The sequence below is a fragment of the Vulpes vulpes genome, chromosome 12, assembly GCF_048418805.1.
Source record: "Vulpes vulpes isolate BD-2025 chromosome 12, VulVul3, whole genome shotgun sequence".
NCBI classification, from domain to species: Eukaryota; Metazoa; Chordata; class Mammalia; order Carnivora; family Canidae; genus Vulpes; species Vulpes vulpes.
In genome coordinates this window covers 134448136-134470454 of record NC_132791.1, presented here as the reverse complement: position 1 = coordinate 134470454, position 22319 = coordinate 134448136, and the positions used below count along the sequence as shown (strand labels likewise).

General features: G+C 52.1%; 1 protein-coding gene across 8 annotated transcripts; it reads right to left on the bottom strand.

The window, feature by feature from the left end:
* Window positions 1-2046: 2046 nt before the first annotated feature.
* Window positions 2047-20859, bottom strand: PFAS (phosphoribosylformylglycinamidine synthase). 8 transcript variants are annotated; one of them, XM_026005468.2, is made up of 28 exons: window positions 20226-20859; window positions 18675-18853; window positions 18456-18591; window positions 17896-18001; window positions 17112-17301; window positions 16898-17003; window positions 15964-16104; window positions 15720-15844; window positions 15257-15385; window positions 14489-14620; window positions 14225-14353; window positions 8936-9009; window positions 8668-8824; window positions 8313-8374; window positions 8020-8181; window positions 7433-7558; window positions 7177-7308; window positions 6717-6947; window positions 6377-6557; window positions 5997-6080; window positions 5636-5791; window positions 5301-5420; window positions 4878-5023; window positions 4545-4752; window positions 4297-4388; window positions 4102-4216; window positions 3155-3478; window positions 2047-3071 (listed from the first exon to the last, which is right to left on the bottom strand). In XM_026005468.2, exons 2-28 carry the CDS (start codon window positions 18814-18816, stop codon window positions 2761-2763), a joined length of 4017 nt encoding a protein of 1338 aa, XP_025861253.2. In that variant the 5' UTR covers window positions 18817-18853; window positions 20226-20859; the 3' UTR covers window positions 2047-2760. The 8 variants fall into 8 exon arrangements, with proteins under 8 accessions (XP_025861253.2, XP_025861254.2, XP_072586387.1 ...); XM_026005469.2 differs by having other exon boundaries at window positions 20268-20583; XM_072730286.1 differs by having other exon boundaries at window positions 18675-19104; window positions 20268-20318.
* Window positions 20860-22319: the final 1460 nt, after the last annotated feature.

The following is a 22319-nucleotide window of genomic DNA, read 5'->3' as shown; positions in this document are numbered from 1 at the left end:
AGTAGAAAGGGACACCTGGGTGGCTCAGCAGTTGAGCATCTGCCTTTGGTTCAGGGCGTGAACCTGGGGTCCTGGGATTGAGTCCCACATCGGGCTCCCCACAGGGAGCCTGCTTCTCCCTCTGCCTGTGTCTCTCTCATGAGTAAATAAATAAAATCTTTTGGAAAAAATCCAATCAAGTACATTTGAAGATCTAATTGGCCTCATTCTTGAGATGAGCAAGGATCCACATAGCAGGTGAGGGGAGGAGAGGGCTCTGAGCAGTTGTGCAAGTGGAAAGGAGTCAGGGCAAGAAAGTGCCAAAGGCTGTCCCTGTCAAGGTCACTCTCTCTTAGGGGGAAGCACAGGGGGTCTCACCATGCACATCACAGCTTCCTTTGGAAGATGGAGAGGCCCACGTGGCACTCATTTGGTGCCCACTGGAAAACTCGACTAATAAGACTACATTTTGGGGGGCATGTGGGTGCCCACGGTCAGTTAAGAAGTCTTGACTCTTGGGCAGCCTGGGTGGCTCAGCGGTTTAGTGCCTCCTTCAGCCCGGGGCCTGATCCTGGAGACCCAGGATGGAGTCCCACGTGTCCCACGTCGGGCTCCCTGCATGGAGCCTGCTTTTCCCTCTGCCTGTGTCTCTGCCTCTCTCCCTCTCTCATGAATAAATAAAATCTTAAAAAAAAAAAAAAGGCCTGACTCTTGGTTTGGGCTCAGGTCATGACCTTGGTCAGGGTCATGGGATCCAGCCCTGTGTTGGGCTCCCTGTTCAGTGCGGAGCCCGTTTCTCCTGCTCTCTTTGCCTGCTGCTCCTCCCCTGCCAGTGCTGTCAAATACAACTTTTTTTTTTTTTTAATTTATTTATTTATTCATGAGACACAGAGGGAGAAGCAAGCTCCCTGCGGGGAGTTCGGTGCAGGGCCCGATCCCATGACCCAGGAGATTATGACTTGAGTTGAAACCAAGAGTCGGAGGCTCAACCTACTGAGCCACCCAGACGGCCCTTTTCCTTTTTTAAAGATTCTATTTATTTATTGACACACAGAGAGAGGCAGAGACACAGGCAGAGGGAGAGGGAGAAGCTCCATGCAGGGAGCCCCATGTGGAACTCGATCCCGAGTCTCCAGGATCACACCCCAGGCTGCTGGTGGCGCCAAACTGCTGGGCCACCGGGGCTGCCCGGCCCTTTTCCTTTTAATTACATAGTTTTCCAGAACCAGGGAGGAATGCTCAAATGCCAAAAATGACCCTTCTAGCCCCCCACTGGTCAGGGTAGGTCAGTTTGCAAAGCAATGAGAAAAAGGCCTGAAATGTTTTCCTTTGTAGCTATGATGTCACGCTGCACCATCCCTATGACAGGATCCATCTCTTCTTGTGGCTATTCACCAGCCCCATCCCCACACCCCCACCAGGCCCGACATCCTCCAGGATCTGACTCCAGCCTCCATTCTCGGGGAAAGGTCTTTAATCAGGATGTTGAACTATAACATATAGGGGGCAAACAGACCCTGCTGCACAAGTCACGAGGAAGTGCCTTCCACACATACTCTGTGAGCAAAGGATGCAACGGACGGTGCAGCCTGCAGGAAGGCAAGAAGCAGCTGTAGGAGTGAGTGGGCCTCTTAGCTCTGCCTTTAAGCCCTGTGACTCTAGGCAATTTATGCAACCTTTAGCCTTAATTCCTCCTTTGTTAAAAAAAAAAAAAAAAAAAAAAAAGAGGGAGACATATCCACTATATTGCTGAATTCTTATGAGAAATACTTTAGTTCATATGAAATGCCAAGCACATGCTCAGTTTATGGCAAGTGCAATATATAGCTATGGTTTTATTTTTATTTTTTTACGTTTACTTATTTAATCTCCACACCCACCATGGGTCTTAAACACACGACCCCTGAGATCAAGAGTCACATGCTCTTCAGACTGAACCAGCCAGGCGCCCCTATAGCTATTATTTAAAATTCTATTAGATCATAAAATCCCTGGGGGCAGCGAAAGTGCTTGGCACAGTCACTGCCCCAAACATCAATGGGATCAGTGAATGAATGAATGAATGAATGAATGAATAAATGAATTAATTTTAATGGAATGTATGAACGGATGAAGGAATGAAGGTTAAAGGTGTAATTCCAGGGAAGCAGGTGCTGACCATTTCTTTGGGAAAGGGAGCTGCCACATGGAGAAGCAAATACGGAGTTCCAAGCCTGGCACCAGGCCAGCTGGAGGACGCAGACGGAGACCTGCTCAGAGAAACTTCTGCCAACAACTGCTTGCACAGCACAGCACTACATTTTAAAAAGCAGCATCCAGAGAGCTTCTGCCATTTTTCTGAGGACACCCAGGTCCCAACTAGTGTGCTTCTGTACACCCCCAGCCCCTCAACCCTGGTACGAGGAAGGGGCACATAAGAGGTCCCTCCGAGCCCAGAGAGTGACAGGAGGCACAATGTGGGAATCTCTGGGTGGAGTAGGGGTTGGGGGGACCACAGATCACTCTCCCGGCTGCACATCCTGACTTCCCAAGCACTGCTTCCCAGGCCCACAATCAGCAAACCCTGTCAGAGCAGAGGAACCGAAAACAGGTCCAATGTCGTAAGGCAAGAACAGGCAGATTTTAAAAATTAGCTGAGTTTTTTCTTGGCATTTAGGCCCTTTGTCCAAGGCATATTTGGAGATCGGGTGAGATGTTTCTGAATTTGAGGACAGGGAGGACAGAGGACCCTGGGCACAGGCCCTGGTCAGGCCCCAGAACCCCCTCCCACCCCCCACCTACTCAGCAGCCTCCTTTCCGGGTCCAGTCTCGAGCATTGATGAAGAGCTGGAGCCAGGGGGAGGTGGTCACAGTGTCAAACGGAGGAGGGCGCCACGCCCACTGCCAGGGCCTCACAGCCCGCTCAGGGTGAGGCATGACAGCCAGGTGGCGGCCATCAAGGGAGCAGACGCCGGCCACCCCTCCTGGAGACCCGTTGGGGTTCATGGGGTACTGTTCTGTGGGCTTCCCATTGTCGTCTGCCCAGTGCAGCGGAGCCAAGCCCCTGGCCTCAATCTGGGCTTGGAGCTCCGGAGAAGAAAACGCCATGTAACCTGCAGGGGGTGGGAGAGGAGGGAAGTGAGAGCCAAGCTCCCTTGTGCCCCACCCCAGCCCCCCACCCCTCCCGGGGCCTCACCTTCCCCGTGAGCGCTCCACACGGGCAGCACGGCACCCTCCATCCCACGCAGCATCAGGGCCGGCCCGGGCCCCACCCGCACACTGGCCCAGCGAGATTCAAAGCGTCCAGACAGGTTGTGGCGCAGCACAAGGCCGGGCGGGGCTGGCCAGGAGTCCAGGCTGGTCTCCTTGGCCTCCTCGCTGGGGCTGCCTCCTACCCAGCCCAGCAGAGCCAGCAGCTGACAGCCATTACACACGCCCAGGCTAAAGGTGTCGGGCCGCTTCCGGAAGCGCCTCAGTTCGGCCCTGGCCACTGGGTGGAAGGTCACAGCAGCCGCCCACCCTGGGAGGGAACAGGGCCGTCAGGGTGCGGCTAGGGTCCAGGGCGATGGTCGCTTTTCTATGTTAGCATCACTGTTCCTCCCCTGTGTGACCCCTGGCACCCCCGAACACACATGCACACACACATACACAGGCGTGCACCCACACCTCCTTCAGGGCAAAAGCAAAGGGGAGAAACAGGTTTATGTGCTTTAATTAGATGTTGCCATTCCTGGGCCTGAGATGGCCCCGTAAGTCTTTTTGCCTGGCCAGCAGAGCATTCAACATCTTTTATTTAATTGCCTGTTTAAAGATCAGGTTTTATATAAAAATCTGTGTTTTGGAGCTTCTCCCATAAACTAGAAAGATCTGGACATGCTGAACCAGCTTTCCAATAGCACAATATGCTAGGGCTGCGTAGCTGCTGCCCCTTTAGTGGGGGCTGGTGTCATCCTGTGCCACCCAGCCACCCTGACCTGTGTAGGTTACCCACGGGCCTTCTGCTGGCATGTGGCCCCAAGTTAAAGAACTCACTGTTCCCAGCCCCAGAGAGGTGAGAGGTCAATTCTCAGTCAGGATGAAGGGAGCCAAGGCATCTCCGCAGGAATGTGCAGGGGAGGGAGCGGGCATGAGCCTGATGCTTACCTTTGGCAGAGCCCAGGACATCTGCGTAGCTGAAGCCGCCCACGAAGGCCACGCCACAGAACGTGTCTAGACCGATCGCCCCAGAGCAGAGGTCCTGCATGGTCACGTCCCACACCTGGCAGGACGGAGACAGGCAGTATGGGAGGACAAGGAGCCCAAGGCTCCGGCCCCAGCTCCACCAGCCGCCCTGCTCACCTCGAAGCCAGCCAAGTGGAAGGCATCGGCCATCTCCCGGTCTCCGTTGCTGCCCTCCTCTCGCAAGATGGCAACTCGGGGCACTGGCCCACCTTGGGAGAGAAGGAGCATCTCTGGGCCAGGGGCTCCTTCCCTAACACCCCACCTTGGCCCCCCACACCTCTGGGCAGGTGCTAGCATGAAGGCCTTGAGTTCTACCCCCCACCGGCCCAGTGTTGGGGAGGCCCAGATGGCACACAGCCCCTCACCAGGCTCACGGGGCACGGAAGCTTTGGGGAAGGCTGAGGGCAGGCAGTAGCGGGGCCCCATCCGCTCCCTCAGCCCCTGTTCTTCCTCGGCCACGCAGCGGGGCTCTGCCTGCAGCCGGTCCAGCTGGAAACTGGTCTCTTCCCAGACGGCTCGGAGCTGCCCAACAGGCTCCTCCAGGACCACGGCCCCGTTCACCGATACTCGCACCTAGAGGCCAGGGCACGTCACTCAGGATCAAGAGCACGGGGATCCTGCCCGGGCACCCCGCCCCCCCGGGGGCTGGCACAGGGGAGCCCCGGCCTCCCGACTGTGCACCACCTGCCCTTCCTCACCATGGCGTGGGGCCCAGCATCGCCCGTGGGGCCCAGCTCCATGCAGTGGAGGCCCGCAACCCGATAGCGTTTCAGCACCTGGGCCAGGTCAGACTCCTGCACCTCCAGCACCAGGCCCGGCTCCTCAGCAAACAGGACAGACAATGCTGGGAGAATGAAGGCATGAGGGTGACCAGGGTGCTACCGTTGGGGGATGGTTCAGGGCTCAGTGACTGAGGTGAGGGGAGGACAAGAGAGATGGACCAAGGATGTGGCCTCGGGGTCTGTCCCAGATGGGTGAGTCACCTGGCTCAGTAGTCAGAAAGGAGAGCCAAGGACTCAGGCGACAGGGTTGGGGATGCTTCATTTTTTCATAGGACATGGGGTTTACGGCGGGGGCGGGGGGGGGCAGCCCAGCCCGAGTCTAGACCCCCAGCAGCTCACCATCGACCCCAGGGGCAGGCACATGCACCTCTATCCCACAGTTCCCAGCAAAGGCCATCTCCAGCAGGCAGGTGATGAGACCCCCGTCACTGACATCATGGCCTGAGCAGAGGAGGCGGTCTGGAGGAAGGAGAAAAACGCTCAGCAGCCTTGGGATTCAAGCTAATGTCCTTCCACTCCTCTCTGGAAAGTAGGTAATGTGTGAGAACGTGGGCATGCTCAGAGAACTAGACAGGAGGGCCACGGATTCCTGCTGCCCCACCTGTACTTGCTGAGCCAGCGAGTGCCCACCACACACCAGTCATGTGCTCCATCTCCCCCAGGGCCTCACTCACCTCTCAGCAGCCCCTGGGTGACGCTAAAGGCACGCACCAAGTTCTCAGGGAGGTCCAGGTTGGGAGGCTGCTCGCCTAGCTGTGAGAAACACTGGGCCAGGGCCGTGCCCCCTAGCCGGTGTTGCCCGGGGCTCAGAGACACGTACAGCAAATGGCCTAGGGAGACGGGGCAGGGGTGAGGGAAGTGGAAGGCTCAGACTCCTCACCGTGCTCATGGATACTGAAGTCCTGGCATGTGGACAGACCCATAGATACCTTCCCCCCAGGTCCCAGAGCCGAGGGGCCCAAATCTCTTAGGGCAGACTCCAAACAGAGGACCAGGCTCTAAATAAACAAAGCAGTGAGGAAGGAGCACCCATACCTCTCCCTCCAGGATGCTTGAGGTCTGGTGTCACAGTGGCTGTAATGTCTGGACAGACGGCATAGGCTGAAATGACCAGTGATCCTGCAGAGCAAGGAGTAAGAGTGGAGGCACCTGGGTGGTCCAGGTGGTTAAACTCTCAGTTTCAGCTCGCATCATGATCTCAAGGTTGTGAGATGGAGTGCTGGGTCAGGATCCACGCTCAGTGGGGAGTCTGCTCCCCACTCTCCTCCCCCTGCCCCTCCCCACGCTGTCACACTCTAAAATAAATGAACTTAAAAAAAAAAAAAAAAAAAAAAAAGACAAGAAAGGAATAAGGGAGTGAGGTGCCAGCCGAGCCCCACAGGTCTGTCCCTCTCCCCATGACCCTCAGACCATACCAGGTGCCCGCACTGTCTCAGAGCCAACCCGGGCGGCCATGCTGAGAGAGTCCTTGCCACCATCCACCGCCACACCCAAGGCCGCCATCACTGCCACCATAGCCTCACAGGCATCGGCCAGGGCCGCACCCTCTCCTGGGAGCTTGGCTGCCCACATCCAGTTCCCACTGCACTTCACGTCCTGGGAAGTGGCAGACACCGGGCATTAGGGAGAGAGGTGGAGAGGGTGGGGACAGAGGGGTCGGGAGGTCACGAGCATGAAGGGCAAGAGAAGGTGATGATGGATGCTGATGCCTCCCAACAGCCTGCATCTCCAGGGTGGAAGCTGCAGGGGACTCACCCGGAGGTCGGTGACCAGAGCAAATACCAGGTTGGTGAGGGCTTCAGCCACAGCCAGTCGGGCAGCAACCTTTGGGTCCAGCAGGCTTTTGACTGGCTGCTCTCCCAGAGCTGTGGCGGCTCCAACGAGCTCCTGGTGACTTAACGCCACAACTGCCACATCTGCCAGAGGGGTGTGCAGGGGTCCGACGCACTGCTGCTGTGCCACCAGGCCACCCACAGAGCGGTCCACCTGCAGAACCAGCGGGGGGTTGGCGAGAGGCCAAGGGATAGGGACACAGGGGACCTGCCTCACCCCGAACATATATACAAGACTCAGAGGGTTGGAGCAGGGGACCTGGCCTTCAGGGTGGCTGCCCTGGCCCTGCCGCTTCTCCCTGGGGCCTGTGGAATTCCCCACAGCAATCCCAAAGAGCGGGAGGCCAGGGGTGGGTGGGCAGAGGGAAGGGTGCAGGGAGCACCTTGTTGGTGAGGTAGCGCTTGCTGGCCACAGCAGGCAGCCTCAGGACACGCTCCAGGGCCTGGCGCACTCGCAGACCTGGGGGCAAGGCCAGAGGCTTCAGCACGGGGTGACTCCTCTTGAGGAAGAACTCCTACAACACAGAAGGGGACCAGGGTGTGAGTACTTGCGGGAGCACCCAGCACAAGGTGACAACATGCGCCGGGCAAAAGGTGGTCTGAAGAGCTGGGGTAGAGGAGGGCCGCCCACCTATGTACCTTCCGAGGCATCTTGCCCAACACCCAATCCAGCTCCAGGTCCACGGGGGTTGGGGGAGACGAGAGGGAGGCATCCTCATGGCCATTTCTCCCAACAGGGTACTCCCGATCATCCACCAGAACTATCTATAGCAACAAAGCCAGAGGGAGGGAGATGGTGAGGCCCAGCACAGAATATTTCTAGAAAGCAGGGCACAGGGCAGCCCTGGTGGCACAGCGGTTTAGCGCCGCCTGCAGCCCAGGGTGTGATCCTGGAGACCGGGGATCAAGCCCCGCATTGGGCTTCCTGCATGGAGCCTGCTTCTCCCTCTGCCTGTGTCTCTGCTTCTCTCTCTCTCTCTCAAAAAAAAAAAAAAAGAAAGAAAAAGAAAAAAAGAAAGCAGGGCACAAGGGTGTGTTCTTGCCCCCATCCCCCCATTGCATCTCTGCCCCTGGCCACCCCCTACATGCTGTTCCCCAGTCTGTGTGCCACCCACCCCCATCCTCCTCATCCCTTTCCTGCGACGGCTCTCCCTCCCTCCAGCCCAGACTCGGGCAGTTCCACGTCCACCCACTGCCACTGCTGCAGGCTCCCTGGGCCAACTCACTCTCTTGTCCCCTGTAATGGTGCCCACAAAGCAAGTCGGGCAGCGTTCCCGGGCGCTGACACGGCTGAGAAAATCCCGGTCCAGGGGCCGCAGCAGAAGTGCGTTTGACTCCTGATACTCAGCCCCCCAGATTTCCAGGGCATTCAGGGTTGGATCCCCGAGCTGCATCCAGGAGGAAAAAGTGAAGGGTCAGTGGGCACTTGCCAGCCTCATGTCTTTGCAAGGAGTCGGGGGTTTAGGGGGAAGGTGGGGGCCGATGTGATGGGGGCCGGACCTCTGGGGACGAGGCCCACCTGGAAGCGGCTGGTGTAAATGACAGCTCCGGCGGGGTCACTCAGTTCCTTCAGGACGTTGCCTGATGGGAGGGCGTGAAGGAGAGGTGGTGACCTGGCTGTGGGCAGCACCCGGCAAACAAAGGAGCCCCTAATTCTGTGTGTCTTGTGTGCATTGCTGCCGCACGTTGATCACCTACCATCCTGCAGCAGCAGGCTCCCACCACCCAATCCAAGCCTCTCCAGGAGGTATGGGGGGGTGGAGAATGGGATCCAGGGCTGGGCAGCCGGTTGCAGGTCCCCGACACCTCCACCTCAGCCAAACCTGACAAGAGGCCAGGGAGGCCAGGTCCCATGCCCTGATTCCCTTCCTCACCGTTGCCACCAGCACCCTGGTCGTGGAGGCTGCAGATAGGGTTGCCCCTGGCAGCCTCCACACACGCCCGGATCACACGGTTCATCTTTTGTTCCATCTCCGGGTCTCCCCGCTGCACAGCCCCAAAGTCCAGGTCACTGATGTTGTCTCCCTGCACCTGGGGGAATGTATGGTACAGCTGGGCTGCTGGGATCTGGGAGCTCATATCCCACCCAAGCATGAAGCCCGATAACGTCCTGGAGCCTGCACCTGAGCGAGTCCCACTCACTTGCACAGATGACGCAGCTCCACCGCCAACTCCAATTCTATAGACAGGACCCCCGACCTTTACAATGTCCATGCCTGAGAGGAAGGTAGGCATATAAATAAAGGATAAGGATTAAGGGAAGCAGATATAAGGGGAGAGCAATCAGGTACTTGTACAAGTATCGCACTGTCTGGGTTATTACAGCTTTTAATCAGGTAAAGGTCAGACCCCTGACCTTTACAATGTCCATGCCTGAGAGGAAGGTAGGCAATAAATAAAGGATAAAGATTAAGGGAAGCGGATATATATATAAAAAAAAGGGGGGGGGAGCAGATATAAGGGGAGAGCAATCAATATCACGAATGCATGTATTCTTTGGGTAAATACACTTCGAGGAATTTATACTCTGGATTTATTCACATAGGCACAAAATCACCTATGTTTAAAATGAAACATTGCAACATCATTTGTATTACGGATAGGAAATACTGTTGGCCCTTTAACAACATTGGGGTTAGGGGGTGCCGACCCACACAGTAAAAAATCTGCATGGGACAATCAAGTCCCCCCCTCCAAAAAGTCAACAACTAATAGCCTACTATTGACCAAAAGTTTTACCAATAATATAAATGGCTGATGAATACATATTCTGTACATTATATGTTTACTGTATTCTCACAGCAGGTCTTATACAATACTCTTAGAATACAGCCAGACAATATTCACAAAATCAGAAAAAAATATTTAGAGGTCTGTACCGTATTTATCAAAAAAAAAAAAAAAATCATAAACAAGTAGACCTGCGTGGCTCAAACCCATGTTGTCCAAGGGTCAACTGTAATCTAAAGTGCTAATGAGGGAGAACAGATTCATAAATTATGGTATTTATCCATATACTGAAATATTATCCCACCCCCCAAAAAAGGAGGATCACATATGAATACGATTTTTTTTTTTTACGATTTTGTATGACATTTATCAATATGACATGATCTCCAAGATATATTGCTAAGTGAAAACAGCAAGGTAGGGATCCCCGGGTGGCTCAAGTGGTTTAACGCCTGCCTTCGGCCCGGGGCCTGGTCCTGGAGTCCCAGGATCGAGTCCTGTATTGGGCTCCCTGAATGGAGCCTGCTTTTCCCTGTGCCTGTGTCTCTGTGTTTCTCATGAATAAATAAATAAAATCTTTAAAAGAAAAGAGCAAGGTACAGAATTATGCGGCAGAAATAAAACAAACCAGTAATAAATTTAACAGAAGTGCCAAACTTACACACTGCAACTATAACATCTGTTAGTAGACCTAAACAAATGGAAACAGATCCCATGTTGACAGAGCAAAAGGCTGAACGATGTTACTTACCATGGCCGTGCTCCCCAAATTGATCTGCAGAGTCAATACAATCCCTATCACAGCCTACCTGCCTTTTTCACAGAAATGGATCAGCTGATCCTAAAATTTATATGGAAATGTAAAAGACCTAGAATGGCCAAAACAATCTTGAAAAAGAACAAAATTGAAGGATTCGTATTTCCTGCTTTTATTTTTATTTTTAAAGATTTTATTTATTTGAGGGATGCCTAGGTGGCTCCAGCGGTTGAGCGTCTGCCTTTGGCTCAGGGTGTGATCCCGGAGTCCCAGGATCAAGTCCCACATCAGGTTTCCTGCGTGGAACCTGCTTCTCTCTCTGCCTCTCTCTCTCTCTCTCTCTCTCTCTCTCAAATAAATAAGACCTTTTTTTTGTTAAGGTTTTATTTATGTATTCATGAGTGACACAGAGAGAGAAAGAGAAAATACATGAGCAGGGGGAGAGACGGAGAAATTTTTTTGTTAAGATTTTATTTATGTATTCATGAGTAACAGAGAGAGAGAGAGAGAAAATACATGAGCAAGGGGAGAGACAGAGGGAGAAACAGACTCCTCGCTGAGCAGGGAGCCTGCCTTAGAGCTCCATCCCAGGACCCTGGGATCATGACCTGAGCCGAAGGCAGACGCTTAACCAAGAGCCCCCATGGTTCACCCAGGCGCTCATACTTCCTGTTTTTACTTTTATTTATTTATTTATTTATTTATTTATTTATTTATTATTTTTTAAAAGATTCTATTTATATACATAAGAGACATACAAAGGGAGGGAGAGGGCAGCCCCAGTGGCGCAGCGGTTTAGCGCCGCCTACAGCCCAGGGCGTGATCGTAGAGACTCTGGATCAAGTCCCATGTCAGGCTCTCTGCATGGAGCCTGCTTGTCCACTCTGCCTGTGTCTCTGCCTCTCTCTCTCTCTCTCTGTGTCTCTATGAATAAATAAATAAAATCTTAAAAAAAAAAAAAAAAGGGAGGGAGACACACAAGCAGAGGGAGAAGCAGGCTCCTTGCAGGGAGCCCGATAAGGAACTCAATTGTGGATCCCAGGATCATGCCATGCCCTGAGCCGAAGGTAGATGCTCAACAGCTGAGCCACCCAGGTGTCCCCACTTCCTGCCTTGAAAACGTACTACAAAGCTGTAATAACCCAGACGTGCGGTACTTGCACAAGAACAGGTAGGATAGATACATCAATCAATCTGACTGTTCGATACAACTGTGAATCAATAACGAACTATACATTTATGGCCAAGTGATTTTTGTTTCTTCTTTTAAGTAGGCTCTGCACCCAGCGTGGGGCTTGAACTCACAACCCCAAGATCAAGAGCTGTATGCTCTACTGACTGAACAAGCCAGAAACCTCTGGGCCATCAATTTTTGAAAAGTCGCAAGACCAATCAATAAGGTGCAGACCGTCTTTCTGAAACATGGCATTAGAACAATTGGATATCCACATATGAAAGAGAGAAGTTAGACTCTTACGCCACATAAAAAGATCCATTCAAGATGTATCAGAAACCTAAATGTACGAGCTAAAAGCTATATTAATAGTATCATAAGAAAACATTGCTATAAATCTTGATGACCTTGGCTTAAGCAACGATTTTGTTAGCTAGGTCATCAAAACCATAGCAGCAGCAGCAGCAGACGTTATTGATAAACCTGACTTAACCAAAATTAAAACCATTTGTGCTTTCTTCGTAAGACACCATAAAGAAAGCAAAAAACCCACAGAACAAGAAAAAAGTATTTGCAAATCATGTATTTATCTGATGAGCATTTAGACCCTGATACATAAAACTCTTGTAACTCCACCAAAAAAGACAATTCAATTTAAAAATGAAAAAAGGCGGGGATCCCTGGGTGGCACAGCGGTTTGGAGCCTGCCTTTGGCCCAGAGCGCGATCCTGGAGACCCGGGATCGAATCCCACGTCGGGCTCCCGTGCATGGAGCCTGTTTCTCCCTCTGCCTGTGTTTCTGCCTCTCCCTCTCTCTCTCTCTCTCTCACTATCATAAATAATAAAAAAAATTTAAAAAAAAATTAAAAAAGGGACACCTGGGTGGCTCAGTGGGTTGAGTGTCTGCCTTTGGCCCAGGTCGTGATCCTGGGTCCTTGGGATCGAGTCCTGCATTGGGCTCCCTGCAGGGACCCTGCTTCTCTCTCTGCCTGTGTCTCTGCGTCTCTCCCATTCTGGGTCTCTCATGAATGAATAAATAAAATCTTGAAAATAAAAAAAAGAAAAAATCCAGAAAAAAAGACAAAGAATCCTGACAGACATATCACCAAAGAAAATCTATAAACGCATGTGAAAAGATGCTCAACATCATTAGTCATTAGCCAAATGCAAGTGAAAACCACACAAAATGCTACTTCATGCCGTAGGATGGCTAGAATCAGAGAGACTCTAGGTAACAAGAGCTGGTGAGGACACGGAGACATGAGAGCCCTCTTCCACTGCTGGGCGGGGGGGGTGGGTGCACAGTGCAGTACAACAATCTGGCAGTTTTTCAAAAAGCTGGACAGTTACTGTGTGACCCCCACCCCCGTAATTCCACTCCTACTTATATAGGCCAGCGATCAGAGAACATACAGGCACAGAAAAACATGTACATGTGTTTACAGCAGCATTATCTGCACTAGCTGAAAAGTAGAAGAGACCCACACGTCTACTAACTGATGAACGAATAAACACACGAGAGGTCTGTGTGATGGAGTATCATGTGGCCCTAAAAAGGAATAAGGTACTGACAGGTGCTCTGATACAGGTAATCTTAAAAATACTGTGCTAAGTGAAAGATGCCAGACACAAAAGGCCACATACTGTGTGATTCCATTTACGCGAAACATCCACAACAGGCAAATCCGCAGAGGCAGGAAGTACAAGAAGTAGATGAGATGCTGCCAGAGAGAGGCGGAGGGAGGAAGTGACTGCTAACTGGTCCTGCGGTGATGATAGTGTTCTGGAATGAATGGTGCTCGAGGCACAGCTCTGTCCTTATGCTAAAAAGGCACTAACTTAAAAAAAAAAAAAAAAAAAAAAAAAAAACAACTGACGACTTGCACACTTTAAAAGGGTGAATTTTATGGTACACGGATTACATCTGAATAATGAGGTTTTTTTTTTAATATTTTATTTATTTATTCATGAGAGACACAGAGAGAGAGAGAGAGAGAGAGAGAGAGAGAGGCAGAGGCAGAAGCAGGCTCCATGCAGGAAGCCTGATGTGGGACTTGATACCGGGTCTCTAAGATCACGCCCTGTGCCGAAGGCGGCACTAAACCACTGAGCACCTGGGCTGCCCTGAATAATGGGATTATTAAAAAGAAGCCTGCACATATGGCACTTGTAAAAAAAAAAAAAAAAGAATACTCATATATACATATGTGGGAGATGCAGGAAATACCTCGGTAAGGTACACCAGTCACTGGTTAAACATGGGTTATCTCTAGGAAGGGAAGCTGGGAAGTCAGGGGAAGGGCAGTTTTCACCGTGTGACCCTTTTTTTGCCTTTTCAATTCTGAGCCACGTGATTGGGTCACCTCTTCAATAAATGCGACCTTGGCTCTTATCTTCACTCCACCACACAATCACACCACGGGGCCTAAGAGATGTTTGCCCACCTGAGCTGAGCTGCAGGAAAGAAACCCCTGGCATATAGCAGGCCAAACACTGAACTGACAATGAACACTGGCTGGCTTGACTTAGCAGAGTGGGTACCTGTCATGCAGAAGGAAAGCAGGGCACACAGAAGGAACACAGATGGAGAGCCCTACTGGTATAAGGCCCTGGCCTGCCTTGAAAATCTGCATAGAGGCGGTGGGGAGACACACAAGGTGGGAGGTTAAAAACCAATCCAGGAAGTAGCCTCTAAATTTCCCTCCAGCTGCTGCTGCTGTGCTGGGGACACAAAGCTGGCTGGGTATAGAGACAAGAAGTGAGCTCTTACCTGGCTCTGGGGGCTCCTTGTGCACATGCTCGGCTTCCATGGACCCGATGCCCCCACTGAACATGATGGGCTTGATCCACTCACGACGCTGGCCGTCTGGGAGCTGGAGTCCGAAGGAGCGGGCGAAGCCTAGAGCATGGACATGACAGGGAGAGGGAGCCAGAGTCCAGTCACCCCGTGCCCCCAGCGCTCACTCGATCATACACCTCCCGCCCACCGGATAACAGGATTAGGTGTCCGTTACCCCCACACCCCAAGCCTCACCGGCCAACACGGGCTCCCCAAACTTGTTGCCGTAATCAGAAGCCCCATTACTGGCCTCAATGGCAACCTCCAGGGGCCGGGCAAAGTTCTCAGGATACTGGAAGCTTGGATCCTCCCAAGCCAGATTATAACCTGGAAGGGAAGGAGAAAGTTGGCTGGAACATTAAGACAGAACACAGAGGAGCCAGACTCCTTCCAAAGAAGGAGTCTAAGTCAGCCACCAAGGACACCCTTGCAGGTAGAATGTCCAACTTTAGGAAGTCCCACTGCAGGAAGATGTAGAGCCTACAATAAAGCACCGATCTGGGTCCCCACCTCCCACACCAGCCCCTGCGAGTCTTAGGATCATCTTAGGATCAGAGGTGGGGGGGGGTTGTTTTGTTTTGTTTGAGTCCCCCTCCCCCACATCAGGCTCCCTATGGGGAGCCTGCTTCTCCATCTGTGTCTCTGCCTCTCTCTCTCTCTTTCTCTCATGAATAAATAAATAAATCCTAAAGAAATTAGACTTTGGAGGCAGGTGATAGTCATGAGACTGACCCAGTATGTTTCCTTGCTGAGCAGATGCTAGTTTATAAAGAAAATGGCAGTTCTGCAAAGCCTGTCTGACTTGGGTTTCTCCTGGCCTGGAATCATGGCCACAGTTGGTGACCGGCCAGTTACTCTAGAGCCCTGCCTCCCAAGAAGAGGCAACCGAGATGACCTAGGAGACAGAAGTGTTCCGTGCCCGCCAGGACAAGGAAGAGATGGTAGAGAGGAACGAGGTGGGACCTGGGATGTGCAGGTTTCCAAAGCAATAGCCAGCAGTGCCAGCCACCACGTGGGCCCCTCGGCCTGTGCACTGGACATCTCGGATCCGGCCCCCTGTGCCTGTGGTCGCACCACTGAAGGGGGCTACTCCTGTAAAGAGATGGGGAAGAGGTATGGGTACCAAAGAGATGAACCCCAGCTCTGACCACCCCATTAAAAATCAGGACAGGGCGCCTGTGTGGCACAGGTGGCCAAGCACCTGACTGTTGCTCTCTGCTCAGGTCTTGATCTCAGGGTGGGAAGTATAACCCCCACGTTGGGCTCCACATTGGGCCCCATGTTGGGCTCCACATTGGGCGTGGAGCCTACTTTAAGAAAAACTCAGGACAAGCAGCTTACCTCATTGTTTCTCCCAGGCCCTACCCAGAAGACCTTCACTCCACCCCACACTCTATCTCTCTATCCATCCCCCGGACCAGCTCACCTGTGGGGAAGTTGTGGGTCTCTGCTGTGAAGACTACGTGTCTCAGTGCCCGGTGCGGCTGGAAGCAGCTTGGCTGAGTGGGGTCTTCGGGCCTTAGGAATTGGACTTCCTTCCCCTGGATTGCGCTGTGGACACACTGGTTCTGGAACCTGCGTCCTTCCTGGGGCCTGCGTTTGCCCCATCAGGGCCTGGAGCCCTCCCCTCCCCCATGTCTGAGGTCACCCTGGCCTGGGGCACGGCCCACCTGCTGTTGTCACAGAATTTGAGGACATTGTTGGGGTTCGAGGATGCCTGGGTACTCATGATGGACTCAAACAGGGAGTGTGCCAACTCCTGACCATCCATGTGAAGCTGGCCCTTGAAGAACCAGTGTCGGCTGTGCTCGCTGCAGGGGTGACACGGGAAGGAAGGTCAGGCAGAAAGCTGGGTCACTTCTCACGCCATGCCGTGTCTTCTCAGCAATTGGCCATAGTTACAACTGACTGTTTTGTTTATAAATTTTTTCTCTTTCCTAGTGTCGTTCAACCTGTGACACTTCTTCAGTCTTTATAATCTTGATGCTTTTTAAAATTTTAAAAAAGATTTTATTTATTTGAGAGGGAGGGAGAGGGGGAGAGGAGGGAGAGAGAGAGGATGTACAGCTAGGGGGAGGGGCAGAGGAAGGGAGAGAAGCAGACTCCCCGCTGAGTAGGGAGTCCTAGTGCCACCTCTTAGTTAGATAGGTCAAAATAGATCCCCAAAAACCATAATCTTCAAACGTTCTTTCACTGGATTGTTCAGATGCAAAGTGAATATGAAATCAAGATCTAGGGGCGCCTGGGTGGCTCAGTTGGTGAAGCGTTGGCCTTCGGCACAGGTCATGATCTCGGGGTCTTGGGATCGAGACCCACATTGGGCTCCCTGCTCAGCGGGGACTCTGCTTCTCCCTCTCCCTCTGCAGAGCCCCCTGCTTATGTTTGCTCTCTCTGTCAAATAAATATAATCTTAAAAAAATGAAATCAAGATCTGGGTATAGACCACTGGATGGATGAGGAGCCTGGGCCTTCAAATAGACTCGGGGGCACCCCTGAGCCAAAAGAAGAGCCATGAAGGCAAGTGCCAGTGCTCTTCCCTTCCAACCTCCATGGGCTCAGACTTCAGAAAGTCCCCATTTCCGTGCCACCCCAACCCCACCCTACCTATTGGACTGAGCCAAGTCAAAAGCCTCCACAGTGCTTGGGTTCCTCTGTAGCTCCTGGAAGCGTTTGGTATAGAAATCTAGGTCCCAGGAGTCTAGGGCCAGGCCTAGGAGACAACCCAGAAGAGCTGGCTGCAGGACTCTGGCATCAGGTCCTGGGTCTTGGCACCCCAACTGGCCTCGCCTGGGCCTTCCTCCCAGTCACCCCTGCTCACCTAGCTCCTGGTTGGCTTTCTCCAGGGCACACCGGCCCTCAGCCAGGATGTTGATATGGCCATTGAGAGGTGTGGAAATGCTCCCGAGGGAGAAGCTCTGGATGGGATGGGGGAAGTGCTGCTCTGTCATCCGATCATGCAGGGTAGCCAGAGCGATGGTCTCCATCTCCGCTGACGGGGGGTGGGCAAACTAGGTGCAAACACACACAGGACAGGAGGTGGAAAGCCGAACACTAGACAAAACGGTGCATCCTTTGTCCTCCGAATCACACAGGACCTGCCCATGGCTAATCAGCATGGTGCCCATGTGCCGATTAGAAAGATGCATCCCGGGACGCCTGGGTGGCTTAGCGGTTGAGCATCTGCCTTCAGCTCAGGGCATGATCCAGGAATGCCTGAATCGAGCCCCACATTGGGCTCCCTGTGTGGAGCCTGCTTCACCCTCTCCCTATCTCGTGAATCTCTGCCTCTCTTGTGAATAAATAAAATCTTTGAAAGAAAGAAAGAAAGAAAGAAAGAAAGAAAGAAAGAAAGAAAGACACGTCCCACTTCCCTTCCAGGCACAAGTCCATGTAAGGAAGCAGATTAGCAAAGGGAGCACGGGCTGGAGTCCCTTCCCACTCAGTCCTCGCCCAGGCGACTGCAGTCTTAGGCATGGACAATCTGCACAGGATAGGCCTAAAGCCAAGAGCTCCTCCCCGTTTCTCTCACGTTCAGGACCTTATCTCTTTATCTCCGGCCTAGCTCCTCTTCCCTCATTGCCACAGAGAGCCCAATGCCTCACCGAGAGCAAGTAGCGCCGGGTAGTCTCCACACGATCCACAGCCCCCAGCCCAGCAGCCCAGCACACTGACACGACGTTGGTGGATGCTGGCGTGGAGAAGTTCAGCCTGAGAGGTGGGCCATATGGTTAGGACCTGAGAGCCCCACCGAGATGATGGATCCTGCCTACTGCTGTCCCACTCACCTCTCACCTCTATCTCCCTCACCACTGGCCTCTAGCCACAGACCTGAGCACCGAGAAATCTGCTTTTGAGGGTCACTCAAATCAAAGCGGACCTGCTTTCCAATATAAAATGCTTTGATTTCCGCTCAGAATGCAATCTCTTTTACTTCCAGAACATGCCTGGTAGCTGGCTGAGTCTTTCAAAGACATCTTCCCAAATGGGGAAGCCATGTGCATGGCTTTCTAAGCAGGGAGTAGGATGGAGCGAAGAAAAAACAAGTCTTACCAAAGGTCACAGTAAAAGGAAGAAGAATGGAAGTGGAAGGGTGGGCAGCGGGTTTGGAAGGGAGCTTTGCCTGAGAACATGGAAAGCATTTACCCTGGGCTGAGACACTCGCCTGGGCCCAACCTCCAGCAGCAGGTCACTAGAGTCGGGATGGAGCCAAGACTCCTGAGCAACATCACCCAGTAACAAGGGGCAACCAAAAAGCCACATCAGCTTCTTCATCTCTTCAGCGTTTGGGAGGGACTTGGCTGCAGGGAAGACAGGACAGGGACATCTCAAGACACTGCCTGGCCAGGCACACCTCCCTGCAAAATCCAATACTTGGCCCAACCTGTCCAGTTCACATTGTAGCACAACTCTGTCTTGACAGACTGCAGTGCTGGCAGCTTCCCTTGGAGCTTCCTTTGAGTGTGTCCCGAAGCAGCCCTCTCATGGCCAGAGGGATGGACATAGAAGTGAAGAACAGAGGTCATCGCTGGAGTTGTCCGTTGTGGGAAATGACTTAGGTCCCTGAAAAGTAATCAGCTACAACTTGTCAAACTGATTTCAGATTTCAAAGACAGCTGAGGCTCTGGATGCGTTAGGGATGGGGGTACGGGAAATAGGGGCATTCGGAGAGACAAGATACTCTGAAAAATGGAAGCTTGGGGGGGGTCTTCATCCTGCAAAACATGGGAACAGGGTAAACAGGTACACCCTTGACACGTGATCCTTGAGCACTCCCACTCTGCCAGGCCCCAGGCAAGGTCTCAGGAACATGGCTGTGAAGACAAAAACCACTTCTGCCTTCAAACAGCTTACATTCTATTGACGGAGACTGGAAGCACCCAAACATTTCCAGTCTAGGGTGGTTAAGGCCAAGAGACTGTGGCTGCCAACCCAGCACTTGATTTGTTAGGGAAGACATTCTGGAAAAAAATAGCATCTAAGTGTAAACCTAGGATGAGCTAGACTGGGCCCAGTTGGTGGAGTCAGAAGACACCATCTCCTGGTATGCCTCTACCTTCTGACTGTTCCCTCTCAGGTACCTGCTGTGGACCTGTCCTTCACTCTCTCCTGTCTACATGCTCTTCCGAAGTGACTTCATCCACACTTGTGGCTTTATTATTTTTTTTTTTAAGATTTTATTATTCATGACAGAGAGAGAGAGAGAGGCAGAGACACAGATAGAGAGAGAAGCAGGCTCCCTAGAGGAGCCCGATGCAGGACTGGATCCCAGGACCCCAGGATCACACCCTGAGCTGAAGGCAGATGTTCAACCACTGAGCCACCCAGACGCCCCTAATTTTATTTTGTCTTTCTAGTACCTGACATTTCAATTTATTTAAAACTCTACCTTCTCCACTAGAACCAAACCCCCACGTGGGCATGGGCTGTAGCTATTTTATCTCCACTGGATTGCCAACAATAGGTGGAGCTCTTGACTTTTGATGCTCCTGCTCACTCAGGCTGGAGTCCTCCCTTGCTCATTCTGATCGCCCTTTATAAGGCTAGGCCACCCACCTACGCCTCTCTTTATATCCTAACTGCCACGGGATTGCTTCCGTCTATACGGGCTCCAAGAGCGCGCAAGGGCAGGGCTGTGTCCATCAGGGCCGCACCCCCAACGACGAGCAGGACACAAGCGAGGCAGTCGGCGGGCTTTTTGTGTGTGGGAGGAACCGCGCAAGAGGAGGAGACTTAACGTAGGGGTGCGGGGGGGGTGCTCCCCTGCCATGCGTCTGCCGATGGCGCGCAAGGCCACACGGCAGGGACCCAGCTGGACGCACCTCGGCCTGCCCGGGACACACAAGTGGCCGGGATCAGGCGTGGGGGTGGTGAGAGAAAAGGATGTAGCAAGCAGGGGTGCGGGAGCAGGGCTGCGGGCGCCAGTCATACGCACGTGTAGAAGGCAGTAATGGCCACAGGTCACCGGGTAGCGTACCTCCGCGCCGGCGATGCGTCATCCAACGGAGTCCTGGGAGGGGGCGGGGCCTCGTGGCGCCCCGCCCACTTCCGCCCGCCACCGCGCAGGCGGGCGGGGGCTCGCAGGCCAGGACCTCGCGGGTGGCCTAGCTCAGAAATTAAATCTCCGGAGTTGCCGTTTTGTGTCCTCTATCCCTGGTCCCCGTGCAAACCGTGATGGAGGCAGACACTTGTAATGCAGGAAACGGAATGAGAAGCTTCCTTTTTGTCCAGAACTCAGTTTCCCTCTCCCTCCTACTTCTGCTCCCTTCCACTTTTTTGTTTTCTCCATGGATGCATTTTTTTTCTCTTTAAGATTTTGTTTATTTATTTATGAGACAGAGAGGCAGAGGGAGAAGCAGGCTCCCAGGACCCTGGGATCACACCGTGACCTGAAGGGAGACGCTCAACCACTGACCCGCCCAGACATCCTGGGATGCATTATTTTTTAACCGGTAGCAGAGTGGGAGGCTTGCATTTTCAATGTTCACGTTCTAGCTCCGGTAACGATTAAACAATGGTTAAACAATGGCAGGAGCGTCCATTAAGGCACGTGACCAGTTCGCGTTGTTGGATCTTTTCAGAAACCCTGTGTAACAGATGTGAGAGCTGGGGTGGAGTGCCCTGACTTGTTTCCTAGGATTTTGTAACTCAGACACTTAGTCCTTTCTGCCCAGATACGCATTTTTTTGGTGCATTTTCAAAACCCTCAATGATACGTAAATACGATGGTTTGTATGCGTCAGGATCCTATCAGAAAGCAGATGGCACAATCAAGAAGGTTTAATCAAGAATTAGGTAGAGTATATTTATGGAGATACGGGCAGGATTTAAGAGAACAGGGGCACCTGGGTGGCTCAGACCCTTTGTTTAGGATCATGATCTCAGGGTCCTGGAATCTAGCCCCATGTCCGTATCCCCCCTAACAGTGGGGATTCTGCTGTTTTCTCCCCCTCTCCTATCCTCTTGTGCAGGCTCTCTCTCTGAAATAAACAAAATATTAAAAAAAAAAAAAAAAAAAGGGTTAAGGGAACAAATTACAGTGGGGGAACCCAGAGCATAGCAATGGCAGAAAGTAGAAAGTTCTTACCACCTGCACACTTAAAGGGACAAAAGGAGGTAATAGTGCTGCTATTCAGCTGCCACAGAGGTGGAGCTGAAGTGGGAAACAAACAAACAAAAATAATAATTAAATTTCCTTACTACCTACTACCCACTGACAAGTCCTCAAAACAGGCAGATTGGAGATGACTGGGTGGCTCAACAGTTGAGCAGCTGCCTTTGGCTCAGGGCGGGATCCCCAGGGTCCTGGAGTCAAGTCCCCCATCGGGCTCCCTGCATGAGAACCTGGTTCTCCTGCCTGTGTCTCTGCCTCTCTCTGTGCCTCTTATGAATAAATAAATAAAAATCTTTTTAAAAATTTAAAAATAAATCATGCCAGTGACGGGGGTAGATATCCAGTACAGCTTTCTTTGATCACTGTAGCTTAAATTCAACACTCCCTCCTATGAACTATCAAAAGTAAATTCGAGGAGTGGTGCCTGGTTGGCTCAGTCAATTAAACGGCTGCCTCCAACTTGAGTCATGATCCCTGGTCCTGGGAGTGAGCCCATGTTGGGCTCCTCAGTGGGGAGTCTGCTTCTCCCTCCCCCTCCTTGTGCTCTCTTTCTCTGAAATAAATAAAATCTTTTTTTTAAAAAAAGGTAGATCCCAGGATATAGGGCACATCTTCATGGATTTGGTAAATGAAAGCAGTCTTCTGAGTCGAGAAAAGCAAAAGTAATGATTAGGTTTGGGACCTTAGGCTTTGACAAGGGTGATCTTTTGGAGAATTTGTTGTTTTGGTGGAAAGGGAAGAAACATCTCTGATGTCATCATAGGAAACAACTGCAAAGATTCACTTCATAAAGAATATGAAACCACAGTGCACTGCATAACTAGTTCATGCAATGAGAAACAGAGAGCTTACATCGAATGCATCATTGAATTAATGGATACCATAACTTGTAGAATTAAAGTCTTTATTTCCTCT